Here is a 12523-nt window from a genome sequence, read left to right as displayed (position 1 = left end):
TCAAATAGAAAACAAAGATATGTAAAGAGCCTTACAAAACTTAAAGTCTACTATGTAAAAGCCTTTGTTTGATCTTTCAGTTCAGTCTGTCCCTTTGTGACCCCATTTGGAGTTTTTCAAGGAAAGATACTGTACTGGTCTGCCATTGCCTTCCCCAGCTCATTTTACAGATGAGGAAACTGATGCCAACTTGCCCAGGTTCACATAACTAATAAGTGTCTGAGGCCAGATTTGAGCACAGGAAGATGACTCTTCCTGACTCCAGGCCCTATACATTATCCACTGCGCCACCTAGCTGCTAAATGAAGCTAGCTGTAAATACTAGCTATTGTGACTACTAAGCATTTAAAATGTTTTTAAAAATAATTAAATACAACTGCCCTTTTTGTCCTCCATTAAAGTCCCACTCTGATTCTTCCTTGTGGCATATGAAAAGTCTATTCCACAACCTGTCAGTTTCTTTACCAAGCTAAAACACTTTGTATATGGGCCTGGTGATGGGTTACACAGCTTTCATTTAAGCCAAGCCCAAATGAATTTGGAGAAGCGCTTCACACCACGTTGGCTGTGGAATAACACCATTTTCAGTCACAAAAACTCTTGAGAGATCACCTAGTAAATCTGATGATGAGCTGCACTCTGCTCTGGTAGAGGGAGAACCCATACCACCAAAACCATAGATCTTGAAGTATTGTCTAATAGTACATTTTTTTAAAAAAGGGGTAAAACCAAATTAAAGATGTGGAAAATAATATAAATGATGTACTCTGAATTTACAGAGCCTACAACATTCAAGCTATCTTTTTCTAAAAGTCAACTAGGACACTATGTTTAGTAAAACTTCTTTTTAACCCCTTTCATCTTTATTACTTCATAATAACTCAATAATAATCATTAGACACCTACGATATAGGCAAAGCACTATACGAGGTGGCTGGGGGAAATACAAAGATGCTTACAGTACTGGCAGAATGGATAACTCAGAATTGATCTGTCTAAATTGGATTTTTTTTCCTAAATGCATTAAACAATATGGTAAAGTGCCATGTAAATATACAGTACTAGAAACCAAGCATATTTTGTTATAATTATCTTGGCCATAATGAATTTGTACTCAGAACTACAGTTTGAAAAAAGAACTACAGTTAATAGGATAAATTAGCATAAACTTAGTGGAAACTGGACAGAATCTGCAACTTACTATATGAGTATTGAAAAAGAAAACTTAAGAGGCATGCTAGCAAAGCACACGGTAGAAAACAAGTTTATTTTACCTGGCCACAGTGAATTTATCTGGAGGCAGGAGACGAGAAAGCTGGATGAAAATATGATTGAGAGATGCACAGAACCCACACCAACGTGCATAATACAGCAACAAAACATCCTAAGAGAAGGAAATACAGGATTTACTAAAACCAGAAAAAGACATATAAACCTTATCCCCTTCACTAAATCATCCCAAATCACTCATCTCAACCTTTGGGGAAAATGAGGTAAATTTCTATTTGTATGGGTATCAATAGAGGAGAAAACAGCAAATTAATGCTCCACTTAAAAGAATCACTGGGTTTAATAATGAGATGTCATATTAACAGGGTTTTTTTTTTTTTTTAATGTTCAAAAGCTAAACACCACTCACTTACACAAAGGTATTTTGTGAGGAAACATCTGTAAAGGGAAATGCCTGGAAATACCATGGAAAATACCTGTTTTCTAAGGACTACTTCCCAAAAGGTATCAGTTGTTACTTCAGAGATTAGGTGCTGAGAAGGAAAATGGACAGTGTCACTTCCAATAAGGTGCCTTTTCAATGGACTGTAGAGAATGCTGAAGTTCTGAATAAAGGACTCTATAAAAAGAAACAATGAGATTATTCCTTTTCACAGTTCGAATATCAATAGCTGGTCTATTTTAATGTTTACATTTTAGAAACTGACTTTTGAAATATATATGTAGGCTCAGATTTTAAAAATGTCCCACCTAAAAATTCATAAAGATGCTATTAACTTTGAATTAATGACACCAAGCTTACCTTGTAGCACAATATGGATACTAGTGGTTGACATAAGGCCATTTTCCATAATGTTATAAACTGTCAATTTCGAAGATTAAGGATTATGCCATTTTCTTAACAGGACAAATTCAAAAGCGGGGTTGTATAAAAGAATTTCCAAAAGATCACAATCTCTAAGATAGGTCAACCATACAATACAATGACTTTCAATGCATTATGATGACAGACAATGAATAAAATCAAGAAAGCATTCTAGTCATGGCTTTTGAGGGTTAAATTTTTTTTTAAACACTGGACTTTATTTTCCTCCCTAGTTTTTGGCTCAATGAGACATAAACTTCTGATTACACTTCCTAAGGATTAAAAGATAAAATGTGTAAATGAAATCCACAAATACTCAAAAGCCTAATTTAGCTAATAGTAGTTACTCTATTAACGCCTTAGCTAGTAGTTTTGCTACATTGTAGCAGCACTGTTTCACATCTCTCCTATTCTATCTTCCTTCATTCTGAGAGTCAAATACCCATTTCACTGAATATTCCAGTGAAAATATCTAAAAACAAGCCATAGCAGGAAGAAAATGAAGACCAAAGAATGAATACTCCATAGATTAGATTACAAGAACCTGACTGACTATACCTGTTTTTTTAAACAAAAAGCAAGATCTGAACAAAACACAAATTTTTCAAGTCCCAAATAACTTCTCTGAGCATGTAATAATGTTGTGCAACAAGTGACCTCCCATAATTCACTACTGATTTTGTCAACAACGCCGTCAGCAACCAGCTGGCACATTTAGGGTGGATGCAAGAAAATAAGAAGCAATGGGCTGAGGATTCTGTCCAAGAACCTGTTTTGAAGTTTACACATTATGATCTCATTGAATAAATGAGTTTTGCTGAACATTCACCTGATTCTAAAACTATATGGGTGTTCCTTACTCTAATAAAAACTAATATGACAAAATTTTTAGAAAACAGTTAGAGGATAATTATTTTAATTACTAATGGATTTTAAGCCCTTTACAAAGTATCTGATTATAGGGTTTCTTTAAATAGATTCCTACGTGCACATAAACTATATTTTGCTTAGAAAAGTTCAACATATACAACTTGTCAGGAACATGCCTAAAGAAAGTTACTAAAAATGGCCATTGTTTATGGGAAAAAGGTTTAACTTTACTCTTCATGGTCTTTTATAGTCTCTAACACGTAAAAACCAAAATTTAAAAGTTTTCTTTCACAAATTTCTCCCTGTCAACTCAGGAAAAGGATGACTTTGTTTCCAATGAAGCTGAGTTAACATAGCTTTGGAATTCATAGGTTTCAACACTAGTAATAATGTTATCCTACACAAATGGCCTGATGACTTCATTGTTGCTAGAGACAGGCTAAATTTAAGTATCTTTTATCCTTGAGTTGTTTGAAAAGAATAATCCTATTTGCTTGTCCACTTGCCATGAGCAAAATTTATTCTTATGATCTAGGAGGGTACTTAATGGCAAGAAAATATCCCCAATGCAACAGTATAAACATAGCAGCATCTGGTCAAATCATGGTAGATATGGTCTGGTATGGACTGTTACAAATTGAACTTTTAGGGCAAAGAGAGGTAAAAGATAACCTGAACAAAGCACTTACATTATTCTTTTGAGGAATGAAGCTGATGTAGCTGGTGACATTTCTCATTTACATGAGATATTCCTACCAAAACAGGTTCTGTTTATTTTGCCAGCCAAATACCTTGGTATCTCTTAATTAATGAGGGTATTCTCTTCCCACTGGATATCATCTCAGAAAATTTTCACAAAACCTTCTTCTTTCACAATCGCTATCAATGTATTGATTTGACTTTTAATGAAACATAGGACTAAGTAACAAATAGGTCCAGAATTTAGAGGCTGGAAAGCAGTGTAGAACAATGGAAACAACACTGGATCAGGCCTCAGAGGGCCTGGCCTCAGATCCTGGCTCTCCACTTATTGTTGGGTGACCCTGGGCATGTCACTTAAGATCTCTGGGTTTGTTTCCTCATCAGAAGACCTGTGATGTCCTTCTAGCACTACTACATCCTGTCATCCTGGTATGAAGCTAATTTAGTCATTTAGAAAACAACAATGATTACAGGCAGAAAAGGAAAAGGGGACAAACTATGTAAAGGCTGACAGCATCCTTTTAACCAGCATCAACACAACAGGGTTAAGAGGCAGTACATTACCAACAACATTAAGAGGTCACCTCTATTCAGTAATTAGCATTAGATATATATTTGCAAAGTCAAACTACCTACAGTACCTAGAGCAGGCTTTACAAGAGCTTGTTTGGGGTCCAAGATATAATGAGATTCTTCTTTTACATCAACAATAGCAGCAAACTCTTTAACCTGAGTCGAACTTGATGCACCCAGCCTTTCTGCATACAACCAGAACAAATTTGAATCCAAGAGATAAAGGTTCAAGGTCTTGTTGGTCCTGCAGCTCAAGCCAGTGATACTTGTGCTATTAATATCAACACCAGGAAAGAGAGGGATGCTCTCCTCAATGTGAGGAACAGAACTTGGGTTATCAATCTTGCATTTCTTCTCATGGGAAGAAAATGCGATGGTAGGGGACTGAAAGATATCCTCTTCAGAATTAGTCAAGCCCCTATTCATAGTCCTGCAACATGCAGTGTAGTAGCTAAAAGGACTATAGAAACTTAAAAAATTGCTGCATTCTATGCTATCTGATGTAACTTGATAGAAGGTGTGTTCCTTGAGGTAGAATGAGTCCAAAGCTGCTGCTATCTCAAAAAAACTGCACTGTGGCACATTGACTTTACTTGGCTTAATCCCAACTGACTGGTTGACACAAAGCTCACAGACATTGTGGGTTCTTGAGATGGAATGCCACTGAGGAAGCACCACAGTATTGCAGCATGGGGACTCAGTTATTGAAGATGATTCTGCCAGCTGGATTGGGGGGTTGGATACCAGAGAATCCAATGTTGATGAATCCACATGTCTCAGGTGCTGAAGCAGATGTTCAACTACCTGACTTTTATTACAGTTGTTGTATTCCAAGGCCACTTCGGTAATCTAAAGAAAAAGTCATGGGGGAAACAGGATCAGTGAGATGTATAAAGCACCTTCTAATCTTAGTGTAACTAAAACATTTTATAATTAAGTTCCATCAGAAAGTTGTGGTAATAAGTATTGCCTTGAATATAAATTCTTAAAAGTGTACATTTATCACTTGTGCAAAAACCTACTAACATGGCAATATCTAAGTTCCAGAAGAGACTATTTTTAAGGTCCCATGTCATGTCACTATCACAGAATCACATATATTTTTTCCAACTGGAAGAGATCTACTGCAATTGTCTCAATTTACAGGTGTGAAAATCAATGCCCAGAGAGTTTAAGTGGCTCGCCAGGGTCACAGGGGAAATTAGCAGCAAATCTCCTGTCCAGGCTCTTCACATGCTATTGTTAAGCTTCAAACTACATAGGATATTTTACAATTTGACAGCTATATTCTTCATCTTAATTGCCACTGATACTCCAAAATAACTTCATTCTGAAAATTTTCTAACTCCTAATTAAATATTAGTAACAAGCGAATTAGTGTCCAAATCAATTCCTTTGCACAAAGAGAGCATGGATTGATTGGGTAATTTTACCTCTCTTATTTTTCTACTATGACTCATTTATGGTCACCATAATACTACATGCTAGCAATTTAGACTTAAGGATCACTCAATTTCATTTATAGTAATTATACATATACATACATGTGTATATGTGTGTACATATGTAATAGATATACATGTGTGCATGTTATGTATATACACACACATACATACAAAATATTAGCTAGTAAGTGACCCAGGCTGGATGAGCTGCCTCAACCTGAATGCCTCTGCCTGCAGATAAGATAAAACAGCACAATAAATCTCAATTTTCTTTAGTTATAAAAGAAAGAGAAATAACTCGACATAGAGGATATCAGTTTGCAGGAATAGGAAACGAGCAAACATGGACTAAATCTTGCCAGAGTTAGGTAAGATATTAAGACGTTGAATCCCATGGAATTTCTTCTTTAAAAAAATGGGAAAAAATGGGATAAAATGAAGAAAATTATAATAAAGGAGATTCTCCTTTTTTGCCCTTTTACTTTACAAGCAGCATTTTAAAAATCTTGGTTAAACAATGTTATGTAAGACTCTAGTGCCAGTGCCTGACACCATATTTTATTACACAGGAATAAATAAGGAAGACTTAGCAACTTTAAAATGTTAGCACTGTAATTACTGTTTCCAATTCACTTTAATTAGTAAAGTCTGCAGGTCTGACCAAAAGAATTGTCACATCACCTTAAGGATTTATAAACTGATATTGAGTGAATAACAGAAAACCAAGAAAATAATATACACATTTCCTACAACCACGTAAAGCGAAAGATCAACAAAGGAGCTAAATTTTGTCTAATTATAATGACCAAGTTCAGCCCTGGAGAAGAACTGAGAAAAGAAATGCCCTGCCCTCCCTTCTTTGTAAAGGGGGGAGAGGGACTATGAATGTACAATATTTCACGTACTGTCAGAGGTTATTGATGTGTCTGCTAATTTTGCTGAATACTTTTCCCCCCTCTTCTTTTTTTATTTTTTATAACAAAGTATGATTCATTTACTTTAGTAAGAGGGTATACATTTGGAAGTGAAGGTAATATTAAAAACAAAATATATCCAAAATTTTTAAAAGAAATTACTAGCTACTTGGCAAAAAAACTGTTAATTACTACACTGGGTTAGGCTAAGCCTATGTTTTTTGTCAAGGTACTAAAACATGAAGATGATAATTTCTGGCTCCTTAAAACTGAGGGAAAAAGTCTAATCCATGAAGGCTAACAAATTTCAGAATTAACCCCTTTTAGGTGCTAGCTTTATAGCCTTTATTAATCAAATCTGCTCACATAAAGGACACTTTGAGAACAGAGCAGTAGAGTTGGGTGGATAACACTTAAGACTGGGATTCACAAAATCTGGATTCTAGTCTGAGCCCCACCTACAATGTACTACATTGCCAGGGATAAATCACAACTTTTCTAAGCCTGCTTTTCCAACTACACAATGGGGTTAAATTCACAGGAATGTTGTGGGTTCTAAATAAAAATTCGATAGGAAAGGTAATGATAATGCAAAGCAGATATACAAATAGAGACAGGGTGCTTGTCTGAAGGAAAATATTACTAGTCAATACAAGCTCTATTGTGTCACTAGGTATATCCATATCCATTTTAACAGGGAAACACAGTTTCTACCGCTCTGTCACAGCAACCAACCCACACTTAATTTGAGCAGAATCTTAAAGCATTAAAAATATTAAATGTTGAAAGTTAACATTTACATAAATATTTACACCTAGAACTACTGCTGCTGCCTTAGGTGAACACATAACTTCTTTCTGCGCAGTGCTCCAAAGTGCTACTGCTGGTCTAAATGAATAAAATCGGAGTTAATTTAGAAGGTGGAAGTATACAGCTGAGCAGATAAAGTTTGAATAGCCAAAATATTTAAAAGAAATTCATTTTATTACTCATGAATTGTTCCAACACGGTGGCATGAACAACAAGGAAATTTTCCATTTGCTCTTCTTTATTTCTTTCTCATTTTCCACACAATACAAAGTAGTGCCACATAATGGAATGATCTCTACAAATGGTCTAAATGAGAAAATTCCAGCAACAAAATGATGTTCTTAGCTGGACAAGAAGTATTAAGTTTTGTTTTTCTTGGAGGTATAAATTAGGTTCACTCTGAAGAGACAGAGGTAGTATATAGTTAGCTTAGAGTGAAGTATACTGACTTTCTGAAATCTGTTTTAACCAATTAAGCAATCCTTGGGCAAGAGAAAAATAAAACAGACAGTAAATCTAATTTAGTAACTATCCCCAGGCTTTCTACAACTTCTTATTGCTCCCTATAACTAACTGCAAATGAACCATGTATAAAATAAACTTACAGAAAAAAGGAATAAACTGGGTGAAGTCAAGCAAGTGGCAGAGTGGAAACCCAATCCTGCTGATGGTAGGCAGCCACTTAAAAAATGGCTTGGGCGTCTGACTTGAAAGTCGAAAAGCCAGGAAAATGTTGTTGCTGGTGCTAAGGCTGTCCTCATTCTGGATATATAAGCGGAACTGAAACATGTCTACTCCTGCTGTTGCCTTCTCTTGTGTATCCCATTATCTATTTTGTGCTTGTCCTTCCATCTTCTCAGCCACAACAGCAATAGCGACGGTGATAATTAATAATAAAAGGCAAGAATAATCTCAATCACTTAAGTTCTTCTGTGGCAGAAGTTAGGAATGGCTTTGCTTTCCTTCACCCTCATCCGTTACCAAACAGCTCTGTGGACCTAACCGTTCCTGAGCTACATGGTGGAGCTGACCCAACAGGTGTTATTCACTGGCCTCAGGTTCAGGTTTATCCCTAGCCTTTTAACCCGTGAAAGAAAAGCCATGGACACTATTATTGGCACTCTGTCAGTTATTTCATTGAATTATTATAAATTAATAATTAACAAAATACAAATAATGATGTTTTACGATACAATAATTAGTTCTGAGTTATACTTTCATATTATGAGCCTTACCTCATCTAATAGAGGATGACTTTCTGCTAAGGGATTAAACGGTATAAATAAAAAAAGTGCTGGTCCTTTTTTGAGTTCATTATTCAGGAGAAGACTTTTCCCTCCATGTGGTTGCAGCCATTGAACAAGCATTTCTCGGTTTTCTAAAGCCCATTTATAAATATTTTCAGCTGTGTAGTTCATTACCTCTCTGGGAAACACCTTTGTATAAAGGGACACATGAGATAAAACCAAATCAATTATCATTATCAGGTATTATGGAAACTATACATGAGATTAAATCTTATCTCAAAAGCTGAAAATGTAAATTTGATAGTGCTAGGATATACTAATTCACACTGATTATCTCCCTCTTGATTCTTAGATTAAAATATTTTTACCACTGGTATTACAAATAACTATTCCGACACCTTACCTAGGTGCAATTTTCACAAAGTTGTCAAGTATGTACAACGAACCAATAAACATCTCTGTAACATCTATGCCAATACACATCTAAGGAAATAAAACCAATTATACTATTTTTTCTAATTTTATTGTTCCACAACAATAAAACTTTAGGCAAAACAACATTATCGGGGCAAGTTAATTCCATGTGGACAATGTTATAAATAGGCCAAATAACATCAAAGCATTTGCAGGTGGAGAGCTGATTATACTGAATGAATGAAAGAAAACGCAATTGTTAAATCTCACTATGTGCCAAGTACTGCAGATACAAACAGAAAAGCCCAACAATCATTGATCACAAGAGCTCATATTCTAGCTGAAGGAAACAATACATATAGCAGGGTTCAGCTACAGTGAAGATGGAAATGGCTTGACTCGGGTAGGGAATTTGTGGCCTTAAGGCCACATGTGACCCTCTAGGTCCTCAAGGCCCTTTGACAGAATCCAAACTTCACAGAACAAATCCCCTTAATAAAAGGATTTGTTCCATAAAACTTGGACTCAGTTAAAAGACCATACCCACAGACCTAGAAGGCCACATGTGGCCTCGAGGCCAAAGGTTCCCTTACCCTTGCCCCCGCCCCCGGTGGTTCTCAGGGCACAGAATTAAGATATACTGCTCAGAACAGCCATCAGGCTAGCTGACATGTTTACCCTAATCCTCATAAAGGACCAGAAGCTCATGCAGAATATTCATTATAGGAAATGTATATGTGATGAGATATAGGAAATGTACATGTGTTCTGCAATTCTTTTTCAAAATAAAAAAGTATTCATTTTAAACAACTGTAAATTAAAATAGTCTGAGTGATGAAAGCTTTGCTCTATCAGTTCAGTTTTAGTGTTATTCTCAATTCTGCCAGTGTCATTACCTTCTAATAATGAATTTTTATCTTAGAAACCTTCAGCAGAAAAAATAATCTGATCCTTATTGTTATACAAAAATACTAACAGTGATGGAAACAAAGATTACCATAGAGAAAGAAGCAGCCAGCTGGTGAAAGACATGGGGAGACAAATACAGGGAAATATCTTCATGCCCTAAGGTAAAAATGTCCATAGAGCTAACAGAATTATACAGTTCTAAGAAAAACAGAATGAAAACCATAGTATCTGCAGGATAAGAAGACTAAGTAAAGTAGCAAATAAAAATAAAATAATAGCTGTGAAAGATTATGTCAAAGCTCTGGAATAACTCTGCCCTGAGGTGGTCTCTCCAAAACACAGCTAAGGCTGAGAAACATTAAGTTGAAAGGGAAATTTAAGGGCTCCCTAAAACTCTCCAGAGATCAAGCAGCCATAAACTCGAGAAGCTCTTCAGGTTGAATTGAAAGGTCTTAAAAGTCTATCAAACCACCTTGGGAGAAAAGTTTGTTATTTCATTGTTCTTGATAAATGGCACAAAGTTTATTCTGCATAAAGACTAGGGAATAACTCCTGGGAATTTAAGCACAAAGTGTTCCACAGATTTTTGCAATTTTATGCTCCAAATGAAAAACAAGGCTTCATGAAAATCCCAAGAACATAAAAATACAAAGTTCAATAAAAATTCAAGGCACCTCACCATATCAATAATGAATACTGAATACTTACAAGTGATGTGTTGAAATGCCTATGTAAATACACACTTCCAGAGTTCACCAAGGATACCAGTTTGGCAAGATGTTTATTTGTGATAACACCAAAGCGTAATGTTCCTAGGTAATCTGAAACAGAAGGTGTTCTTTTGTTTAAAAAAATGCATATAAAAAATAAAATGACCAAAAAAATAGTGACATCTGGAAGAATGGATCCTTTAGAAATAGAGCCTCTTTTAATAAAATGGGCCTGCGCTCAAAGGAAGCCTGCAGGTCCCTGCATGGCAGCAGAGGCTTTTTATTCCAGGCAGCCTAGAGAGGAAATTTATGACCAAAAACACATCGATATATTTGGCTACCTCTGGCAATTAAGTTTTGACAACAAAATGAACCACTGAAATATATTCTAGGTATTATTTCTTATAGCATAACCACAATAATTAAAATTTAGTGCTCTTATCCAAATTCTAAACAATTAAGAGTAAAGTGAGTATATCATATTACCGCAGATGCTTCGGCTGGAGAAAAAAATAGAGTAAGAAAAAAAAAACCAAAATGAAATTTTACAAATATTTGGAAAACCAAACAGCCATGATATTTTTATGACTATAGCCAATATTTCCAAAATTTAACAAATCTAAAAAGTTATGTTTTGCCTTCTTATAATAAAATTTTAAAATATTTTAAAAGTACACAAACTACAGAGACAAAAATATAGTATAACAGAAATAAACATACATGTAAACAGGTATACTAAATATACATACACAAAGAAGTAATACTGAATTTAACAGACATGTTCCTTCTTATGTATAATTTTTTAATGTTTAAAAAGTAAACAAAACACAGAAGCAAAAATAAACTATAGTTTAATAGAAATATTAATGTGTCACAAGCTGGAGAGTAATCACTCACATTTTAAAGTTGTTTTTCATTACACAATATGATCTTATACAAGTACGTAAATACATATTTCAATGTCTATATAAATATGTTTAAATAAGATGTGCATGTACATATATATGTACACATGTATGTATATTTAAATATATGATTAAGAGCTCCAGGGCCAATTTCAAAATTTAAATCTGAGGACAAAAAAATTAAGACAAGTAATCACTATTTAATAACCAAACTGGAGTATAATGCTCCTATATATGTGTGTATGTATATATGTGTATATATATAAAACTTAGAGATGAAATATGAGTAACTTAGAAATAGAGTAACTTAGAGATGAAATATGTATACATATATATATATACGTATTTCTTCTCTAACTTACCGCACTCTCTTCTCAGATAGAAAAGTAACAGTATTGCTTTTTGGTTGAATCTGCTCTTAGTAGTTTTCAAAGCAATTTGATTATCTTTTTCTCATTTGGTCATTCTTTTTATCCATGTGCTCTAAAATGCCTTATATTTTGGGGAACTGTAATATATGAATATAGGGCAATTTTTAGATCAAATTCTCACTCTGAAAGATAGGTAACACACTTAGAAAGGAAAAAAGAAGCGTGAAATGGCTTATTTTCTTAGCCCCATTTTCAACCTGCCATTTTGAGATGAGACCAATAGAAACTATATTTCATAACATTGTTAATCATGCTTGTAAATTACACATTTTAACTGTTAAATGATGCCCAAATGTGCATGTATAAATATTAGTATACCAGATGTGAATTTCTGAAATATGCTGATCCATTGTCAAATAAATCTAGTCTTCTAGCAATAGAGTCTTTTTAATACACAAAGAGCTTAGGACCAGGATAAAACAGAAATGGATATCAAGGATATGCTAAGCTCTTGGTGTAATAAAAACTGTTTTACTAGTAAACTAATTTGTCATGTGT

At 34.7% G+C, this 12523-nt stretch overlaps 1 protein-coding gene across 1 annotated transcript in view; it reads right to left on the bottom strand.

The window, feature by feature from the left end:
* TXNDC11 (thioredoxin domain containing 11) overlaps positions 1-12523 on the bottom strand; it is a 56739-nt gene that overhangs the window by 6975 nt on the left and 37241 nt on the right. The window contains exons 6-10 of the mRNA XM_036739100.1: positions 10688-10800; positions 8645-8845; positions 4309-5089; positions 1707-1849; positions 1275-1384 (exon numbers count right to left, since the gene is read on the bottom strand). Coding sequence (XP_036594995.1) covers positions 1275-1384; positions 1707-1849; positions 4309-5089; positions 8645-8845; positions 10688-10800 — 1348 coding nt within the window. The remainder of the gene's footprint in view (positions 1-1274; positions 1385-1706; positions 1850-4308; positions 5090-8644; positions 8846-10687; positions 10801-12523) is intronic.

This window comes from Trichosurus vulpecula, chromosome 9 (genome assembly GCF_011100635.1).
Source record: "Trichosurus vulpecula isolate mTriVul1 chromosome 9, mTriVul1.pri, whole genome shotgun sequence".
Taxonomy (NCBI): domain Eukaryota; kingdom Metazoa; phylum Chordata; class Mammalia; order Diprotodontia; family Phalangeridae; genus Trichosurus; species Trichosurus vulpecula.
Note: the sequence above shows the minus strand (reverse complement) of the source record. Positions and strands in the feature narration are given on the sequence as shown.